We start from the raw sequence: 22,687 nt of genomic DNA, 5'->3' as shown, positions 1-22,687 counted from the left end.
TAAAACGCTTAAACAGCTACTTGAGAAGCTTCAACAAATTGATTCGGTTGGTCTATGGCTGTATGTGTGTGTGACTTTGTGTGTGCGTGTGTGTAAATGGCGCCAATTTTCCATCAATTGCTATTTGCAATTTTTGTCAAAAATCTTTTAATAGAGTTATTCAAACACCGTTATCAGTTAAATACGCCGCAATCAATCAATGCAAATTTCAGAAAATGTATCTTAATTTAGTATTTAATATAAATTAATCAAATTGATAGCGGTTTACCGAACATTAGTTCTAGTAGCAGCAATTAAGTACAAAAGCGCCATCTATGGCATAACATATCAATCAGCAGCAAAGAGAGAGCTTGCTGGCAGCTTTTGCTCATCAGCTGTAGCTCCCTCACCCAGCGGGAATCAGCTAGATGGGAACTACTCATGTTACAATTAGAATAAAGTAAAGACTTTCTTCTTGGAAGATTTAACGTTTCAAATTTAATGTTTTATAACTTAGTTCATAACAAATATTTTCTAAAGTGATATGTCTTAACATTTTCTTCTCTCCTAAAAACTTATGTTAAAAAAGTAAGCAAGTCCGTAATGCACATTTGTGCCGTTGGGTTACTACTAAAACTAGCTCTCAGAGCGAACTGGGCTGAGCAGTCTGCAGTACCGTGGTTGAAATAACAGATGAAAAAGGCACCACTTTAACATTTACTGTTAAACAGCCAGTTGCAAACAGCACATGGTACAAGTGTCCTGGCTGGGTTACTGCGACTTCTCGGCTACTTGAATACAACACAACGGTTGCTTCAGTCGTCAATGAGTCTTACTAGCGTACTGTTCAAACGCATACTGTTAAATAAATAATATATGAAAAAAAAAACAAGGCTAGAGATACGCAGAGTCGCGCGCGCTACGCTTATCAAAAGTGAGCCGAGTGCAAACAAACAGGCGAATGTTGAAACTTGTCGTGTTTTAATGTGTGAGTGTGTTTTTATGGTGTTGCTGTTGTTGAGCTTGTTCTTGTTGCTAGTGAAACTGTAGTGAAAGTCAAATCTTAAACACAAGACAAATAAATCACAAGCCAAAGTGGCAACAACAAACACATTGATATTGAAATAAACAAAATATAAAGTGTATAATCCTGTTGGTGTATGTCGCTCAATAAAAAGAAATAGGCGCTTTAAGACCAACAGTACGTATACGCACCATCGGCAAGCATTAAAGCATACTTTAGTGAGCTCTAATTTATTTTTGGTGCGCAAATTCCAAATTGTCGCTCACACTTTTGAACAGACGCGTGTATATGGGTGTGGGGCCATAAATTATGTTCTTTGGTCTTCTGATATTTCGATACGAATCAAACATAAACATAAAAGGACACACAACTAAACGACAACAGCAGCTAGAAATATTGAGCTCAATATGTCAAACTTTATTAGACATTTGACTTTGCGTGCTTAGGGCTATTTCGGGTGACAGTTATACAATTGTTTCGAGTTGTTATTGTTTTAGTTTGCCTGTGAGTCTAGTGAATGTCCATTATAAGTGACAAATGTTGCCGCCAGTAAGCGAGTTAAACATACAATTGTCCTCGACTGGGCTCAAATGTTTGCCTGTGTGCCTAATGACCAACGCATCGTTCACTCAGTTATTGCACGTTTAGTGCGCAAATTGACAGACAATTTGGGCACAAATATCACTTAATTTATATCAGTTGCAATTATGAAATTGCGAGCGCAACATAACAAACTTTATGCGCGTCTGACGACCATTAATAATGCTTGTCATAAGCTTAAGTCTTGGCAAAGCTGTTGAATTTTATGCCTTTAAAAATAAAAAATAAAATAAAATAGCAGCGACAGCAAAAAGCTTTCAGTGCTTATTTACACTTTTTGTCAACCCAGATAAGCCGTTCGGGCTTCGAAGGACCATTATCAAATATTGTACGTAATTAAAATACGCCACTCGAGACTGAACTGAAACCGAGCCTCAAGCCGAGTCTGCTAATGCTGATTAAAATGCAATAATCACAAAGGGGTGTTCATGCCCAGCAAATAAACGCAACGAAGGTTGACAGCGTTTGGGCAAAGCAAACTTTAACAAGAACACACACTTATGCAAAAGCTTAAATTAGCTTATAATGCGCATTTTCTTTAGAGTACACTGCAGGCAACTTGCTGTTACTAAAGAAAAACGGACAGACACACACACATACATATAGCTAAGATGAAAATCGATATCTCACTTTACAGACCATGTTTAACTTTGTGGCACCTGGAAAAGCAGCCTTCAATTTCACGGGCTCCCTTTTAATTTATTTATTTTTTGGCTGTTGTGCCTATTTATATGGCGCGAGCTTTGCATAAGCGCAGGCCTTTAGTTGTACAAGACTTTAAAATGGCGTCACCTTGATTGCCGTACACTTGGCGAGGCACATAAATTTCAAACCATGCTTAGCTAGCCATGTAAACACACAAATGCATGTGCACACGTGTATGTGTGTATGCGTGTGTGTGTGTGTGTAATTAAAGAGGCGTATGCATCCTTTGAGCCGCTTGTTGCCGTTTTGGTTGCTTCTGCTGCCCCGCATGCCAGTGTTGCTGTTGCTGCTGCTGTTGTTGTTGTTGTTGTTGTTGTGACCCAGTTGATGACTGTTTTAGTATGTTTGGCTGGCACATGTTGCATGTGGCATGCAATTGTAGCAGCCCTGCAAATAGCAACTGCTGACTAAACGCCTGGGGGATTCAAGCTTCAAGCTCTACGCCGCTTGCGCTCATTAGAATATTTGATTAGCAAGTGACCTTAAAGCAGGCCAATGTGCCTAAAATATGCCAACTTTAAGTTCAGCCTGCAATGCAAACAGCAAACAATGTAGAACAGAAAGCAAGAAACATAGATAGAGCGCAAAATTTATTTGAAAATTTGTAGCAGCCTTAAGCCGATTTCAATGTGAAAGCTCATGAATAATACATGGAGTTTGTGGCAAAGTTGATGCAAACACATAGAGAGACACAACTAAAGATTGCCTTTGTTTAATAATATATTGTATATGCACAGCAAAATAAAAACCCATAAATATGCGTAAACAAATAAACTCAATTTAACTGCATACAGTGATAAATTCAACATAAATCTCCAACTGTGTGAGACTAATAAATTCAACAGACACGTGTCTAGCTCGAATGTATTGCAATTAAATATTAAAAGCACTAAGCACTGATATGAATAGCATTTAATTAATATTGTTTTGAAGCTGACTAAAGTTTATTATTTCGTGAGAGAGTAGTACAACAAACATAAGCAGCAACAAAAATGGTGAGTAAATTTCAACATTTAATTTCAATATTTAATTTTATCCTTTTATTAAATCTAATGAAACTATTTTGTTAAAGTACAATGCAATACAATATAGTTCACCCTCAGTTCGACTGGCTTTGCTGGTGATTTTATCAGTGAAAATTAAGCAGTGAATTTACCAACGCTATTTCTATTAATTCCACCAATGTTTTATATGGGCCGTTGATTAGTGAATTTAATATTAATAGGTGCATATAGGTACAATTTCATTATTTAATGAAAATGTACTAAATGAATTTAAAATCCTCTGGTGTTAAATGACTACTTATTAATTGATTGCGATTACAAAATTACTCAGCTACCAAAATTTGTTTAATTATTTTGGAGTTTTTTTTAAAGATGGCTTTTTAACATTTCTTATTATTATTTGACACAACAAATAAAATTATAATTTGAAAAAATTCCAAGGTTTAGCTTTAAATATTTAATACTTTTTCTTTGTCATTTAATCTTGATTAAGTTTTTATTGCCTGTAATCTTGATCATGAAGCAATTGAGTGAAACCGAAATAAATTTTAGCTCGTAAATTAGTTCATCTGATTCGCCCTTAAAAATACAATTTATCAATCATTATGATTACGAGTCATTATTTAACAGATTTGGTTATATGTATTTATGAATTGTCAATAAAGCTCAGCTATAGATAGTTATATTGCAAGGCAGTAACTTATTAGTCTTGTCTGTATTAAAAACAATAAGAAATACTAAATCTATAAAAAATAAGATCATACCAAAGTACGAGGCAAACGCGCATAAAATGAAAATAAATCTTTTGACTTCACAAAGGCAGCAAGCCCAATGACAAAGCAAACAAAGCAAAGTTTCCTCCCCATATCTATGTTAGGCTGCCAGAGACTAGTAAACAAAACAATGTTCATCTAATGATGCGATTTACGCAGTGCTTAGCTTGTGTATATGTTTATATATTTTTTTGAAATTATATACACATACACGTGTGGCAGGAATTTGATTGTTGTTGCAACCTTTCAATACGCGCAACAAAGGCAATAAACATCAAATATCGGTTAGATACATCTTTAGCTAAACCCAGCTACAGTTGCGACTGCTACGCCAACTAGACGTATACGTAATGTATGTAAATGCGCACAGACATATATTTGAATCATTTTGCTTGTTGTTTGCTACAACTTCCGCAGGAAGCGATTGATTGTCTGTATGTATTTATGTATGTGGGCTGGATTCCGCATAACAAATCAATCTGATTGCCTAATACATATATTGTAAAGAATTGAAAGTGCGCAATCGTTATTGTACTCACAGTTCGCAACTCATTTATCAATCGCAGCTGTTGTTTCACCCTTAAAAATGCAACACAACGCGCTTTATGGCATTCTTAGCCAGATGCCATTTTATTATCACTTATTGTGCCTGCAGCTGTAATTAAAATGTTTCCAACATTCCATTGCCGTTTTTATGCTTTTATTTTGAGTGGCCATAAAAATATGGGTGTGTGTTTTATTTTTTAATTTTGGTTTTTGTAATTGTTGCCGCCGCCTAGCACTCACATACATATGGGAGGAAGTAAACATAAAGGGCTAATAAGCTAATCGCTCTTTTATTACTTTCAGTATGGATTTGTTAACTACGCGCTGGAGCTGCTGGTGCTGAAACACTTTGGCGATGAAATATGGGAGAAAATCAAGTGAGTAGCAAAAGCAAATCAAACTCTCTTGGTATAAAAATAAATGTCTTATGCTTACATTGTAATTTATTTGGCCAGTAGCTTAAATTACATATTAGCTAGCTGGCTGGCTGGTTGGCATATTTATAGCCAAGCGTTGGCCTGTCAGCTCATTAGCTTTTACCTTTGCTCAAATTACGGAGCAAACTAATTGCGCAAAGTGCGCTTAATAATAGCCAAAAGGTGTAGAGTCTACGATTACAAAGCAAAGTTGCACAAATTAACAGCAGCCACATAAAGAATGCGTTGTTAATTAATAATAAAAATAAACATGAATTTATGCCCATTTGTCTGGCAAAGCAGACGCCACAAACCGCAATTAACTAATTATCCATTTTTCATATAGAACACGTCCGCAGCGAAACTTATAAGCGCACACATGTGCACGCATAAATTAATTGCGTTAGTGTGTGTGTCTGTCAGGCAAATAAGCAAAACACGCTTTATATTAATGTTAACAACAATTTTCGGCTGTGGCATCAGCGGATATCCGGACAAAAATACCAAAATGGCGCTAGCACCAACGCGTGCCCACAATACGTGTGTGTGTGTGTGTGTGGTTTGTGTGTATGTTACTATGACTAAATACAATTCGCATTTATCTTAATTATGTTATTGATATTGCTATACAGAAGCTTTGTATATTTACTTTACTGTGGTTGTTGTTGCTGCTGCTGCTGATGCTAGTTCGCGTTTTTCTTTAGGTTAACCCCAAGCTATGACGTCATGGCAGCTTGGTAATTGTGCCATGATTTATGAATTTTTTGTTGGCTTAACTGCAAGTCAGCGGCCAGCGATGCGCTGCATTAACTTGGCAGACGTGCAGACAACCCTTTTAATGAAATATATGCTATACAACGAGGCAAATCAAAGACAACTTTTCTCATTAGTCAGCAGCTGCCGCTGCTGTTGAACTTGCATACGACCCAAGAAAGACTCCACATAATAAAAAGCATGGCGAAAAAAAAATATATTGGCTTATTATTGCGCCAAGTTTAAACGAGGGCTGGCAATGACATGACTTTAATTATATTGCAGTCAAGCAGTCGAGCAGGCAGTCAGTGTGGCATTGGCAATGGACAATCAATGCATTCAGTCAGTCAGTCCAGTCAGCTTGGCTTCGGCAGCGACAAGTGGCTAGCAGGGCAACACTCATTATCCTTCACTTGAGGCGGCGCCTAGGCATTGGCATTGACGCCCACACATACACACACACACACACACACACACACACACAAATACACATACAAGCGCTCACTCTCAGACACACTCTAGGCGCTTGCGAAAGGCATTGTCAAAGCAAGGCAATGCGTACGTGCCTGTCTCTCTCTCTCTCTCTCTCTCTCTCTCTCTCTTTCTTTTGCGCTCTTTCTATCTCTATTAGACTTTTATTTATAAACTGTATATATGCAAGCGTTAGTCTATGCCTTGATTGACATGCTGCTGACCTCAATGTTTGAATGCGGCCTGCCCAGTTGCTGTTGTTTAGTCTAGCACTGCGACTATTGTTGATTGCTTTTAAAGCTGACAGCAGCTGAATTTTAGCTGAGCTTTAAACTCTGCTATATAAATTAAAGCCGGCTCGGCTTACAGCGGCAGCTGGCAGCACTTAATCAGCTTCATGGCGCTAAGCGCTTTATGGGCTTGATATTAGAGTCGTTTGCTGTGGCTCTGTGGCTGTTGTTAGTAGCGCAATAATTGCAGCACATCAATCTGTAAATGAGCTACATTAATTTCAACCAAAAACACCAGCCATAAAATTACTCCAAGGCATTGTGTGTGTTGCGGCCTGACTTTGTCTTTGATGCGGCGGCTCAGGCAGCTTGATTGTATTGATAGATAAATGTGCTCAAAGCACTGCCCAAAGGCTGTGAGGCTTGACATTAAGATCACGGTCAAAGTGTCAGCTGTGCTGTGCTAATACACAGACCGGAAATGTACATGCATATATCATATTTAAGCCACGGCCTCCCGCATACTCTCTACATAGCAAAATATGTATAGACTATGCTGTCGCAGTGTCTCTTTATTGTTATTGCTGCGAAAGTCCTTGTTATTGTTATCGCTGTTGCTGTTACTGTTGCTGCTGCTACTGATGCGTGTTTGTGGCACTTTAGACAAAAATCGATTTGCCTATAAAATGTTTAACAACACACACACACACACACACACACACACACACACACACACGAAGGATTGACAGCTAAACCACAAAGGCTGCTGCTGGCTCTGCCTTCATATCAATATGTCAGTCAGTCGTTGTGGCTGCTGCTGTCCAAAAATGCGCAGCTAATGGGTTCGTTGGCCCACACAAGTCTGGACCAGCAGCTGGACCGCATATTTTTGCTCTGCGTGTGTGCTTCAAATGCCTGCTGATGTGACGGCGTCGCGGGCGATTGATTATGCACTGTACGGAGGCCTTGAAGCGGAGCTCAATTTGATATTCAACAAAATGCTGCTATTTTGAAATGCAAATGAATATAAACTAGCAATTTACACTTGGGTAATTGTATTAGTTACACATTTTGAAACAGCTTAGGCTTATCACGCATACGCCACATAGTCTCGGAAATTAAAAGCATGAAAGGATTTTTGGTTAGTTATTGATTGTGGCAGCAACTGATAAAATTCTCATCAATCTTCATTCGATGTTTGAGTCTGAAGCGCAGGCAATCAGCCAGCGTTTTGTCAGTCATACGAAGCCTGTGCCACCTAGACACGTGTATAAGCTGAGATTTCAACGTCTCATTGCACACGCTGGGCGTCTTCCCATTAAAAACGCATTTTTATGCGCCTGTTAATTTGCATGCTACTTGCTAAGTGGCGCTCTAAAGAAAAGAAGGATGCTGCGCTGGGCCATTAACGCCACCACCACCGCTTAGCTCCCCACACACACAAATGTGTTTTGGGCTTCATATTACTGATTTAGCTTTTTGGCCGACACTGATGTCGACACTGTTTTGTTCGCGTGGTTGCTTCTTCTTCTTCTTTTCGGGGTTACACATGCTGAAATTTTCATACACGCCCACTAAAAAGAAAGCCACGCTGCCAGCATTATATCATTTTGTATAATTTTGTGTGCATGTGCTTTTTTTTTTTGCACACAGAAAAAATCGATCGCATTTTCATGGCAGACATTATGGAAATTCGAGTCGCTGCTCAAGTGTTTGTCTGTGTGAGTGTCGGAAATGGCATTTCTCAGGCATGTAACCAGTTGAGTGTGTTAACTGAGCATGTGTGTATGTGTGTGTGCGGGCTAATGCGTCAACAAATGTGCGTTGAAGCAGCTAAAGTTTCAATCCCAGCCAAAGGTTTAGGTTTGCTGTAAAATATTTCGCTTTTAAATGCCAAATAGCAAAGTTGCCTGTGGCTTGATCCTTATATGTGTGTGTTTGTGTGTCGCTTACAAATGCAAACAAAAACAAACAAACAAACAAGTGAAAGCTCAGCCAAGTCAAGGTGTACTCATATATACTTGCTGTAAGTTTGCTTTGCAGCTTTCTCTTTACATATAGTCTGTAATATTTTCATAACTCTGCCTGTCGCTGCCAGTTTGTCAATTGTTTCATATTCAATACACTAGCGTCTTATTGACTGTCAGCTGCAGTCTGCCTAACTGCCAGCCATTTGACACGTTTTCGCACTTAGCGCTGAGATTACTTTTAGCTTAGATTGCATTTGGTTTGGCATATACGACTCGATTTATTTTTTGGGGCTGCTTCGCATTTATTGTTCGCTTTGATTGCTTCATATATCCGGCAGAGACAGCTCACAGGCACAGACAGGTGCACGCCACCTCTCGCTGCACGCCCATATTATTGTAAGTTCGCATTTTATGCGGCGCAGTTTTATCGCTTTATGAATTAGGAGCTGCGTGCGTGCGCACCAAAACTTGTTCACGCGGCGCATACTTAATGTGTACAATACACACTCCGCCTACGCGTAGGCAAACATTAGCGCATTTCATGGCTTCTCAATAGCGATTGCTTCTCTGACTAAATGTCCTTTCGTGCGCACAACTCAAATGGAGTGCAATAATTCCAATGAAGTATGACAAATTATGTATATCAAATGGGTTGTGTTGTGCTATTAAGCAGACAACTCAATTAAGAGAGCGTGGCATTAAAATGAGCGCTATCGATTACTCAAATAATTTACTTTTGATATTAAATCCATTTGTTAAACTCAACTTGTATGGCCAGACATTCACAATGAATGCTAATTCACAATAATAACAGGCAATAAGTCACGCGTGAATTTATGTCTGTTGCTAATATTGGGGGCACAATGGCAACAGAAAGTTTTAATTAAACAACTTGTGTATGCTGGTTTGGACAGCGCACACTACGCGTATACGCAATGCCCATTGCGCTCAAAGTTGTGCATTTCCACCAGCATTGACCAAACGCTAACCATGTATCGCTTACACGCCCCGAAATACATATTTATGGCTCTCCCCTTTCCCTCTCTCTTGTGTCTCTCTAGGGGCATGTATATGCCAAATGCAATTTATATGGCACGCAAGTTGCGGGTCAGCCCAGCGCAGGTTTTAAAACATTTATATTTGTATTTTTAATATCGCTTCAAGCATTGCCACATGCATTTAGTCTGCATGACACAACAATTCAAATCGCATTGAAATCTCGCTTGCTTTGTGCCACACCCTATGACCATCAATGTGGGGCAAGTGAGTATGTAGCAGTCTTTTGGCAGCCATTGCAACTGCAGTTATGCCGCACAACTTACACTCAAAATCAAGTATGTTTCCAACAGATTTGTGTGCGCTTTCCCGTTGGCTCCATGGCAACTCGTTGATAATGATGCCAAGCACATTGCATGCCACACTTGTAAGATCATTTTTTTTCAGTTGATTTGCATGCGCAAACATTTGAGCAGCAACAGTAACAAGGCAGATGGCTGATGCCTGCAGCGACATTGCGCAATGGCATGTGGCATGCACCGGAAGTGTTGCCATGTGCCACTGTCAATTTGCAACAATGTTCTGCTTGGCTCTGCCCAAAGCTCAGTTGTCTCGCTTACATCGCATCGTATCGCATCGCATTGCCTTGACGTGGAGTCGAGTCTTGGCCGCTGGGCATCATTAAATCAAACGCTTTTATCGTAGCTAAATGCAATAAGCGTCAAAAGCTGTCAGTTCCTGTTGCGATAAGCAGGTCATTGCCAGAGGGGCTTTACAACTGCAAGAGTTTTCATTTCTAGCACATTATGCATGCCTAATTAGTTCCTGGCATAACAACAGAGTTGCGTTATTCTCCCATTTGTTTTAAGTAGAGTTGAAGCAACGGCAACAGTCATAAGTGCGGCTATAGGCCGCATTTATCAGCGCCCATCGACATTTGCTAATGATGTCCTAATTTGGAGATGTCACAACGCGCACATAGATAAATTCTCTGGGACGCACACAGAGAAGAAAAAGTAAATAAAAGTGCCCCAAGCCAAACGCAAGTTATTCGATGAACGGCCACAGCTTGGTTGACATAACAAATGGCAAGTAGATTTCGATTTCAGTTGCTTGTCTGGGGCGCCTTGTCAATGGCTCTAAGCGAAGTTACGAGTGCCAAGCATGTGGACAGTTATTAATGAGTTGACCAGCTACGTTGAGAAAAAGTGCGATTCATTAACACGGCGTTGGTTGATTTTGCTCTGTTTTGCTTTATCTGGACACTGGCGTACTCTTAAAGCCACGTTAAAGGTTAATCATACGCTCTGTGGGCCGTGCCACAATGCTTAATGCTAAGCCGCTACGAAATTGACTTGACTGTGACATTGACAATAATAATAATAATGTCGACGACGACAACGATAATGATGCTACCGCTGATGAATCTGAGTATGGGCGTGGCACAGCCGCCCGCTCTTAGCATTAGCTCTTGTATATCACGTCCTTGCAGCGCTTCATCGACTAATCGCATGCAAATACACATAGAACTACTTAGTGTAGAGCATAGTATATATGTATAACGCTGCTCGCAGCTACGTGCAGTTGCCTGTTTTGAATAACACGCCTTGAGGATTACGACGCCGAAGCTACACAAATACACACACCCACACATACACACACACAGTCATAACAACGACTATTACTTTGGTTATGTCTGTGATTTCAATGTTAATTTTGCTGCCCAGTTTTGTGTGCTATCAGTGGCTCTTAAAAAGCATTTTGGAATCTCACGCAATTGCCTTTGCTATTCGGACACATGTACACAAATGTCGATTGCTGTCGGTTCGATTACAATTCGGGCTGCATTTGCCTCTTATGCCGTGCCTCTACAAATTGTGGCAATAAACGCTTTTGGCTCCAGCACACACACACACACACATACACACACCAGCAATGCTAATGTCCTCCTGTTGGCCATGGCCCAACTTTGTGTGCCGTTGTTGCTGCACAATAAAACATGTGACTCACTTGAGTTATGTGCCACATTAACTTGCACAAGTCTTAAGTGGCTTTTAACCTTATTTCGTTTCCGTTTCTTTCAGCTGCAGCTTTGCAGCACACACATCCCATGCTTGCCGCAGGGCATGGAGGTTTGCGGCACAGCCACTTAGAAAATAGTCAAGAAAGCTGCAATGCATTTGTCGACTTGGCTACAGTGATAAACTTTTAATACGCGCTTAGAGATAGTTCTTAAAATAAACCTTACTTTTCTTGTTCTGTCTAATAGTCAGGACTATCGATAGCTCTCGCTATCGCTATTCAAAGAATCGCTGAACACGTGCCTCAATTACATCCGTACTCAATTGACAAAACTTAATATTCTGTAACACAAATTTCACAATTGTGACGTTCAGATTCGTGGTAGTTATTTTACCCATATTGCACCGGCAAGATCCCTGGAGTCACATGCAGTTTTGTACGAAAAATGTCCAGAAATATGTTTTTAATAGCCTGTGTAAGGTAATGTATTTTTCATTTAACAAGAAATGTTATTTTGAAATAAGTTGAATTCCCTTTTCATGTATCAGAGGCATAAATGTAAAAAAGTATAAAAATTATTTTTATTACAAAATCCAGGAAAATTGTCGCTCCTGAAACAACTTGTTTTGTGAAATGTCCATTTCTTAAACTTTGTAAATCTCACTTAATAGCTAATATGAAACTTGTAGCAACAGCAAGAGTCAAGCCTAAAACAAAAGCAATAAACAATTCAATTTAATAGCAAGGTGCACCGCAAGCTCATTTAAAATTCGTAACGTGAGTAGTTATTTGAGAAACGCGTTGCCACAAACGGCAAATCAAATTAGTTAATTGATTTTATATCTGTTGCGGTCGTCTGCTGTCAAAAGCTTTGGCAAAGCCAAGTTAAAGTTTGGCCTGCCATAAGCCAGCAAGTACAAGTAGTTCATGAAACAGCAACTTAGTGGCTCTGCCATAAAATTGTGTGCCGCATGACACAGAACTAAGCACGATGATGCGTGCAGTGGGTACATTTACCAAATTGCGTATTTGCGATACACACACTACGTGTGTGTACGTGGCTTAACTATTTGCCTTTTGGCATATTAAGCTATAATATTTACTAATGCGCTGCCGGCCCAACGCCGTCTATTTCGATATATAATTGCCTAATATTTGCAGTAATACACGTGCGGCTCTTTTAAAGCAGAAAAGTAAGCAACAATGCGCTCACAAAAATTATTTTCATACTTTGTATTTGCTCGATAAGGTCACTTAGCGGCCAAAGTGCTCTGTGTCTATGTCCATGTCCGTGTTTGTGTTCTCGCACAATATTTAAATAAGCGCGGGAAAAGTGAGCTGTGTGAGGAAATTGAATTTGTAAGTCGGTGTAGCGAGCACAACGCTAAGCTACTAAATGTCGTCTTGTGTTTGTTACGCTTCGCTTACATGGCGTATACTTAACAGAATGATGAGCTGCAAATAACAAGGTGATAAATTGCCGGCTGTGTAATTAATTTCTACAGCATAAATTAGCGTTGAATACAATGCCATTAAAACGTTGTCGCGCACGCATAAACAAATTTATTATACATTTCATTTTTGTCTGCAAAGCGTGTAGCTTTATTAACGGCAGGTTTGATTAGCAGCCAAATGAGCGCATAAAATATACAACTTTCAATTAAGTTGTCAATCAAAAGTCTAGCAAAGATACACACGAGTCAATTTATATCAATCATACGCAACTTTTGCAAATAGACGCTGTGCGCCTATAATTGAATTTGAGCTCAGAACTTTGCGTTAAGAGCACAATTAGCACTTAAATGAGTTGTCTGCGGCAAGAGGCTAGAATCAAAGGCAACTTGGGCACAATTGAGAAGTGTAACAAAACATAATGCTTATTTGCCCAAAAGTTGTCATTCAGCAGAAGTTAAAACAGCTTTAACAAACTTTGCACAAAAGATGTCAGCATAAATCTTATTTTAATTTGCAGCTTCCTGTGCAGCACACACACACACACACACACACACACACAAAGTAAGACACCCACATGCCACATTTCTTAGAATAATAAATTGTAGTACAAAATCAATTTCCAGTCATAAAATATATAAGCCACTGTGTGTGCTAGCAGCAGGAAATTAAAATTCAACGCTGTTGAGCATTTGGCTTACTGTAGCTTGTTGCATTTAAAAACTTTAAAAGTCATGCCAATCAGCTAAGAGCACTAGCTAAATCAAACGAGTCCAAATGCTGACTAAATCGCAGTGCACATAGCTGAGACAGTTTAGTTGCAACAGCTGCACACTTGCTTATGCTGCAGCAGTTGAACAATTTACAAATGCGCAAACAGCAACAGCAAATTCTGTTTTCCTGGCTCACCTGTTACGCCACGCCCCACTGCTTGGTGGCAGTGGGCGTTTGATGACAGTTGATGTCATTTTATCAGAGGTTTAGGCACACTCAGCGTTGGGGGAAAAATGTGAAAACTTTTGCACGTGCTACACACGCTTCGCTATTACTTTGCTATTTCTATAAGATATCAACTGTGAGTTACAGTCTTGTGACTCTAGCGACTGTTTATTTCACAGTTACTCAGCAAGATGTATTCAATTTGTTTTTGGGCAACAGCTTGTCACGAGTTCTATCAAATAATAAAGTCGATTTGCACAACGGCAAGCAAAGGCAGCAAGGGATTTGTTTCTTCTTTTCTCGCATTGTTATTCAATGCAAATTTGATGAAACTTTTTTTAGACCCGGCACATAATAATCTACAGCAGGTCTTGTATGTTAGTCAAATGAGATTTTTTGTGTCACAGGCAGTAGGAGGCTTAGTAGACCCAATAAGACATATATATTCTTGATCAGGCAAAAGAGCTCTCTATGACTGTCTGTATGAGCAACAAGAACTAAGAATATATAACAGCTAGAGGGACAAAATTTGGATATCCAATTACTCATATTTTCAATCAAATTGCATATAATTTTCAAAAAAAAAAAACATATAACGGATTTATTAAAATTCAGCACACAAGCTTTAGAATATTCTTGATCAATGCCAAAATTTTCACCCCGGGTAACTCCAGAAACATTTAAATTTTCTATATAGACAGCGAGGTGCAATTGCTAGCACATCTGCGAAAAATTTCCCAACTTTAATATGTTGTTGTTTTTGTTTTTTATGTAAAATCTGTAATTTTTCTCGATTCATACTTGGTCACGTAATGTCGGGAACGGCCGACTTACAGTATCTTTAGACTATGACTTTAAAAAGCTCAAAAAATGTGTTCAAATTTAATCTTGTACAAATCTCAAACACAGTTGAATAACAAGGTTTTATTAAATTCGCGTTATAAATTATTTTGCGTATCAAGCATTTAAATACCCTTTATTATATTAAATATTTATTACAATATAAAAAGCAAGACATACGCGGGTTGGCTTTACGGTCACTTTAGGCCAAAATATACACATAACAACAACCGCTCACGCCCACTCACCCCTTTGCTGACGCACTCATAAATTCAAGCAGCGCAGCAATTTAATTAAAATTAATGTATGTATTCATGTATTTTTTTTTTTTGTTTTTTGTCGGTCTTCCTTCTGTGTGGTAAACGCGCGAACGCTCTGTTCATATTTCGTTTTCGGTGTTGACGATGCTGCATCCGCCATTTCTCACACAACTCGTTTTGATGGCTGCCTCAACAACAACAACAACAACAATAACCACAACAACTATAATAAAAACAACGAAACACAGAAAAAAGGCCATGGTCAGCATGGAGGGACAATTTCTGGTGCGGCAAATTTACGACGATGAAATAACATACAATCTAATTGGAGCAGCTGTTGAGATACTCAGTAAGTGGCCGACTGGTTATGCTAGTTTTTATTGTTGCTCAACATACATATATGAGTGTGCTAGTGTGTATGTGTGTGTGTATATTAGTTAGTTGTGACTTCATAAAGGCTCGCAAACGCTCGTTAACTTTGACTTCCATCTGCAGAAATACCTGCTGATGATATACTGGAGCTCTTTGGCAAGACTTTCTTTGAGTTCTGCCAGGACTCCGGCTATGATAAAATACTGCAAGTGCTGGGCGCCACGCCGCGTGACTTTTTGCAGGTAAGTGCTGACTGACTGACTGGGGCTGGAATTTTATATACACGAGTAAGCGCACGACTGCGATTATCTTTAATTAAAGCACATTTCGCATTTTACGCTCATTTCACATGCATCTCACATCTCACAACACAACGCAGTTACTGCCATCAACAGCAACAGTTATAGCATCAGCAACAATTTTCTTGCGCTGAGTCATTTTTCATGTTGCTTTCCCAGACGCATTGATAAGCATTATTTTGCGTCAGTGAGCACACAAACACACACATACATATATACATATATATTCATGCACCTCAAGGGGGACTACCGCGTCTGCGGTTTGCCTTTTGTTGCAACCATATTCGATTTATTTTCAATTTTCCACACTTTTCACTGCACCATCATCAACTTCAACTACAACATCAGCATCAGCATCGTCATTCATCTGAATCTCATTCCTATCCACCAGTCACCTAATGAAAAATGAAATTGAATTTTTGCTGCATTTTCAATGAAAAACATTCAAAACCAAACAACAACAAATTACACACACATATAGAATCTGGACGCGTTGCATGACCATCTGGGCACCCTGTATCCGGGCATGCGAGCACCCTCCTTTCGCTGCACAGAGAAGGACGGCGAACTGCTGCTGCATTACTACTCAGAGCGGCCCGGCCTGGAGCACATTGTCATTGGCATAGTGAAGGTAAAAGCTCAACTCACGCCCACGTTAGCCACACAGCCAAATGATTTGTACCGTGCTACGTTTATCTGTTTACAGGCCGTTGCATCGAAGCTGCACGGTGTGGAGGTAGAAATCGACATTGTGAAGCGCAAAGGTGAGCCCATCGATGAGGCCGAGAAGGAGCGCGCTTTGGCACGCGAACAACAGCAATTGGACACCGAGGCGGCAGACTCTGCTTTAGATGCCGATGCGGCTGATCCAGCTGCTGCTGCCCCAGCGAGTGCCGAGCATAACAACAATCACAATGCCAACACCAACAATGGCCTAGCCAGCAACAATATTACCAACAACAACAACGATGGACAGCTGCTGGCCAGCAGTGAGTTGGGTAAGCGACAAACTACAGCCACATAAATTCCTTTGGGCTCATTATATGTCTGTGTGGGTGTGTGTGTGTGTGTGTGTAGGATATTGATATCAACTCTCAAATGAACGGGAAGTCTAATGAATTTGTCAGCCATTGAAATTTCCACGAGTAAAGTTTTGGCCGGATGTTGTTTGCTGTGAATGACAACTAATCAAGCGTAAACTTGAAAACGAAACTCAATACCCACGGCCCCATGGCTTTTATATGAAATTTGCATTAATGATAGCTTGCTTTTATTTGATCTTTTGCTTTAATTATGTACTTATTACAAAAATATAAAACTTATCAAGAGTTACCAATTCAAATTTAGAAAATCTATAAGCATACGTTTTTATATTATTAAATTAACTTCTTTGATCTAGTTTTATAATTAATGAGGCACGTCACACAGCAGATATTTATAAATAATTAAAATTTAAAATTAAAATTATTTGAGTCTGCACACAAAGTTATTATATATGAAAACAAAATCTATTGATTTTTACGGGTAAAGTAGAATTTGTTGTTTTAATTTGACTACTTTTGCACATCTTCATTTAAATTAAATATACCACCAAAATTATCCATCTCTCTTCGTTGTAATTTAAAGCACATGACTTCCTTCTAGTTTTCCGAATCCTAGCAACTAACATTGGTACTTACTACTGAGTGCTATTTACAATTTACGTAAATTTTTTCTGTCTACTGATCATGGTCGACATTAAATAAATAAATCAATGACTTCTATGCAGCAACAACTGTAAAAACTGTAATGCCAACTACTGATTATGGTCAATCTGCAATTATATACATATAAACCCGCTATTTACAGCTGAATCGGCGCCAGCCACTTCGAAAGTCTCGGCCACAGTGCAGGATAGCTTTGATTGCGATGGCGACAAGGAGCAGAAGTGTCTGCGGCTTTTGAAAAACAAAAGCGATGATATCGAGCGATATGACCATGTGCAGTTTCTGATACGTGAAATCAATGTGGTTGCCAAGTCGCAGGCGGATGCCAAAAAGGACGAGGCGGCAGCGGCCAGCAGTGATGATATGGAGTTTCTATGCGAAGGTAACAAATACGACTCACAATCACATTGGCTAATTGCCAGGCTAAACGAGCTTAACCTTACAGAGCCGCTCATCTCGCCGGCCACCTTCTGCAAGGTATTTCCCTTCCATCTAATGTTCGACAGACAAATGAAAGTCGTGCAGGCTGGCAAGGCTGTGTCCCGCGTTATACCCAGGTAAGTGCGGCTTTGCTTAATGCGCAGCCAGTAACAACTGGCTTGTGATTAGCTATTATGAGGCTCTCGAACGCTGCTGTAAACGCCACCTGGCCGAACTTTTTGTTGTTATTGTTATGTTCTTCACAGAGTGGCCGAGGAGAACTGCTCACTGATAGAGGTGGTGGAGGCCATACGACCGCACCTGCAGCTCACATTTGAGAACATTTTGTCGCACATAAACACCATCTATGTGCTGCAGACGAGACAGGGTGCCATGAGCAGCCGGCTCGAGCAGCGTTTTCTGAGACTGAAGGTAACATGGCATGGCCACCTTTTGTATTCCCTATGTGTGGATGTGTGTGTGAGTGTGCATTGATTTTAACCAACATGTGTTCGGTGTGTGGATGTGTGGATGTGTGTGTGCGTGGGTTTGTGGCAACATAATGAAATGAATAAACAAAATGGCCACTTACGCACAGCCAGCAACGCCAATAAGGAGTTGGCACGGGCAAACTCCCAGACATAAAGTTTAACGCGCAACGCTTTCATGTGGCATGCCACAAAATGCAATATTAAAATAAATTTCATTATAATTGCGCATAATGATTTCGCTTGCTCAACTTGAATCTTTTTGCATTTTACAGGGACAAATGATGTACATACCGGAAACGGATCGCATTCTATTCCAATGCTATCCAAGCGTTATGAACCTGGATGACCTAACCAAGTGAGTAGAGCTGAGACAACTCTAATTGTAAAACACACAGAGCAACAATCTATCAAAGTTTTAAACCTGCCTTAAATATTAGCAATATTTCTCTGCTTTAAAGCGAACGACAGCTACAGCAAAGCGAAAGCGAAAGCTGACAGCTTATGGCCTGCTGTGTATTATTTCTGCAACTAAATTGAAAAAAATGGCAAATACCGCACAGAATTTATTGGTGACAGTAAAAATTGTTTTGCCACACCTGGCTTCTAAGCCCACGACTGGCGCCTGCATATATATATTTTATTTTATTTGCCAGCGACGTTGGCGCTTTCCAGCGCTCCAGCGCTGCAAGAAGCCAAGCAAATTTCAAATAGACTTTAGTTAAATGAAATGAGCCTCATTTCTTACTGTCTGCGGGCGCACTCACTCTCACTGTATACACTCCTATACCCTATAGGAAAGGACTCTATATTTCGGATGTGCCGCTGCATGACGCGGCCAGAGATTTGGTGCTGCTGTCTGAGAAATTTGAGGCGGAGTATAAGCTGACCAAGAATCTTGAGATGCTCACTGACAAGCTGCAGCAAACGTTTCGGGATCTGGAGAGTGAGAAACAGAAAACAGACAGGTAAGAAAAATGTTGTAAATTTAAAAAAAAAAAAAAAAAAAGTGCGGCAATGCTCTCAGGCTCGAAATTAAAATTACTCGTATATTTTTTCCCCCATTTGGCTTGTCACATGTACAGCTTTAATTTATCTCTTTCTCTTGCTCTTGCAGGCTACTCTACTCGGTGCTGCCCAAGTCAGTGGCAAATGAGTTGCGACATCAGCGTCCAGTGCCACCCAAACGGTGAGTCTTCGATAAATAAATACCTGCTTACAAGCACTTTGCTATTTATGTTCTTTATTTATTTATACATTACTTCCTTGTATTTATTATTTTCATCTTTTGACAGTTACGACTCCGTGACGCTAATGTTCTCTGGCATCGTCGGCTTCGGACAATATTGCGCCGCCAACACAGATGCCGAGGGTGCAATGAAAATTGTGAAAATGCTCAACGAGCTCTACACCGTGTTCGATGCGCTCACCGACTCCAAGCGCAATTTAAATGTTTACAAGGTGAATATTTAACTATGAATACATACAATTGTTTCAAAAGCCAGGCATTAAACTAAATTTAGTTACTACTTTGCTCGGCCACAGAAGCTTGCATACATACATGACACGAGCAATTTGTTATTAAGGGTCAGCTGTCAGCTTGCCAAGCTAAACACACACACATGCACACACACACTCACACACTTGCATACATGCCTTGCTAAAGTTTGCATATGAATTTGATTTTCAGGTGGAAACTGTTGGTGATAAATACATGGCTGTATCGGGCTTGCCAGACCATTGTGAGGATCATGCCAAGTGCGTGGCACGCGTAGCTTTGGATATGATGGACATGGCCAAGAATGTTAAAATGGGCTCAAATCCAGTGGTAAGTGAAAACAAAGTTTATAACGCTATTGCTATCAAGGTTATCGATTGTCGTATTATCGCTTGGAAATCTCTTTAAGCAACTGTCAGCATCATAAATTTATTAACCAATTTATAAAATGCTCAGCTGCCGTCAGTTAGCCTGTCTGTTGCACACTTTTGTGTGCCCAAGAGCGTGAAAGTATTAAATGAATGTTGGGAAAAGTGTATGCACAACTAACTAATGTATAAGTTGCGAACTGGCTAAGTGGGAACGACGGCCTGACTGCCTGGCTGCCTGTCTTCTAATTGTGCGCTATGAAAGCAGTTGAAAGTTGTGCCATTTAACGCGCTTCGCGTAAAACTGCAGCTTGAGCATGTTCGCGCAATTTGTTGCTGAATGCATTTAAGCAGCGAATGGCAACAGCAGCAGCTCAATGGCGCATAAATTTCAATGCTGGATTGGCTGTCAAGTGCACGTAAAATATGAAGAGGGACAATCGCTGATAGAGAGAGAAAGAGAGAGAGGGGGGAAGTGTGCTAAAAGTTGATGTGCAACTACGCATACTTGAAACTTTTTTGTGTGTAAGGAAGGGAGAGCTGAAATCAAAAAAAAAAAAAAAAGTTACAGAAAATTGCGAAAATTGCTCAAATTAATTCCAAATTGATGACACAATGCCAAAGGACAAGCATCAAGTTGTATGACGCGCTTGCCCTGCATCGCCTTGCCTTGCCTTGCAGTCAGTGCGCAGACCTTGGCATCCTCGGGCACTTGACCGTCAGCCGTCAGGCGAGTCAGCCAACTGCGGCTGTGCATGCCTTGGGTTAGGCAGCCTGCTGTGGTCTTATCTGGCATGCTTTTTTTCTCTCACTCTTTTTGGCTTAAACACTTTTGCTTTGAGTGCTCAGCCTTAAAATATGCGGTAGTTATATACGTATAGTGTATGTAGACATGACGAGGGGTTGCCCAGTTTGCACCACTTGATGGCATCCTTCACAATTACAGCAGCCAAGCGACGTTGCTTGTATGTGTGGACAATGCTTGTGGCTTGTCATTCACTCTTCTACTCATGTGTGTGTGTGTGTGTGTGTGTGTGTGTGTCTCTCAGTTATGGCGTGTTGTACACATACACACACACACACGCAAACAGCAAGCGACTCGTCCTCGAATGCTCAGCTCATGTCACTTGGCTTTATTGTCAAAGTTGTTTTTGCTAAAGTTCCATTGCTTTCACAGCGCTGTACCCTCTCGCTCTCTTGGGCTCTCGGCTCTTGTCTCTGTGGCATGCAACACTACTTGTGTCTTAAGCCATTCATCCAGCTCACTCTTTTCCGCATGCTGCAGCAGCAGCAACAGAAGCTATAGTCAACTACTGCGGCTGGCAGCATTTCATATTTGACTGATTGCTTTTGGTAATGCAACCGGATACACGTACAGTCGCTACTCCCTACTTCAGTTCCCGCCCCACTGTCCATCGCTCGATGAAACCTTTGGCACGTCCTGGTCAACAGTTGCACGTAAACTATGATGCATGCAGTTGCCTCTCTCAACACACGTATGACTAACCAAAATATAAAATACGGCCTTCGACTGCCAACCCAGTTGCTTGATAAATAACTTCAAATGCAATTAACTTACACTGCTCGCTCTAAAGAGCTCGGCGTGCTGCAGCTTCAGTCCGGGTGCTGCCATTTCGCGCTTCATTGCCGGCACTCAAATAACTGAACAGCAATCAGTGGTCTCTACACTCTGTGCTCATTGCCTTACCACTTTATAAAGCCAATTACGCAATGGTTTCCAGACAAAATATGCTTAAGAGCTTGTTGCACAACTTTCACCCCCTCTCTCTCCCTCTCTATTGCCTTTTCCTCAGTGAAGTTTGCATCATTATTTTAAAAATGTTCTCCGTTGCTGCTGCTGCCAACAATGCAATCAATAAATATTGTTAACATTCTTTAGCCAAACTTTGACTGCACAACTTTAAGCTATGTACAAATTCACAAGTTTCGTTTTCTTTCTTGGGTTGCAAAATAATCTGTTTTATTTTATTTGCGCTACAAAGTCAGTTGAAATTTCAATTGAACATTTTTATTCGGATTTTTTTTTTATTTTAACAAATTTGCTTACATATGTATATACATTTTTATAGAGTGAGGTTCAATAGCCCAAGGATAAATTGAAAGCAGGGATTTTTTTATTTTTTGTAAATAAAAAGTCACTTGCTTTAATGATTATAAAATAAAAATAATTACACCAATATCATTATATTTTCATATTAAAAAGGTGCATTCACCAATGCATCGCGTTCTGTGGGTCTAAGTTTTGATCAATCGCTCAAAATTAAAAATTAAGTTTAATTTCTATAATAGACCTTATGTTCCTGGAGCTTTATGTAAATTGGATGAAAGGTTTAGAAATAAAACTAATACAATTTCTGATCCAATAAATAATTATTTGTTTAGAATTAAGAGCAGCACATGTTATCGTCAGCACATAAATAAATTTTTGAGAGATTTTTTTTTAAAGATGAACGTTGAATACAATAAAATAATTGAAATGAAAGAAATACCTTCCCTAACAGTTTAAAATATTTCTTTTAAGTCAATTAAATTTAG

At 39.8% G+C, this 22,687-nt stretch overlaps 1 protein-coding gene across 4 annotated transcripts in view; it reads left to right on the top strand.

Moving 5' to 3' along the window:
• Positions 1-836: 836 nt before the first annotated feature.
• The window catches only part of LOC108603827 (guanylate cyclase soluble subunit beta-1), a 40,179-nt gene continuing 18,328 nt past the window's right edge, over positions 837-22,687 (top strand). Inside the window, exons 1-15 of one of the 4 annotated variants that reach the window (XM_017992959.1) lie at positions 837-967; positions 3,103-3,303; positions 4,935-5,008; positions 15,229-15,329; positions 15,476-15,594; positions 16,133-16,282; positions 16,358-16,649; positions 17,500-17,739; positions 17,803-17,914; positions 18,044-18,209; positions 18,541-18,623; positions 19,063-19,233; positions 19,383-19,454; positions 19,561-19,726; positions 19,956-20,093. In XM_017992959.1, coding sequence (XP_017848448.1) covers positions 3,301-3,303; positions 4,935-5,008; positions 15,229-15,329; positions 15,476-15,594; positions 16,133-16,282; positions 16,358-16,649; positions 17,500-17,739; positions 17,803-17,914; positions 18,044-18,209; positions 18,541-18,623; positions 19,063-19,233; positions 19,383-19,454; positions 19,561-19,726; positions 19,956-20,093 — 1,887 coding nt within the window. In that variant the 5' untranslated portion in view covers positions 837-967; positions 3,103-3,300. Of the gene's footprint in view, positions 968-1,107; positions 1,181-3,045; positions 3,304-4,934; positions 5,009-15,228; positions 15,330-15,475; positions 15,595-16,132; positions 16,283-16,357; positions 16,650-17,499; positions 17,740-17,802; positions 17,915-18,043; positions 18,210-18,540; positions 18,624-19,062; positions 19,234-19,382; positions 19,455-19,560; positions 19,727-19,955; positions 20,094-22,687 lie in introns of those variants that run through there. The other 3 variants (XM_017992958.1, XM_017992960.1, XM_017992961.1) reach the window with 3 other exon arrangements.

Source organism: Drosophila busckii, chromosome 3R, assembly GCF_011750605.1.
Source record: "Drosophila busckii strain San Diego stock center, stock number 13000-0081.31 chromosome 3R, ASM1175060v1, whole genome shotgun sequence".
Lineage (NCBI taxonomy): Eukaryota > Metazoa > Arthropoda > Insecta > Diptera > Drosophilidae > Drosophila > Drosophila busckii.
This window is presented reverse-complemented; position numbering and strand designations above follow the sequence as displayed.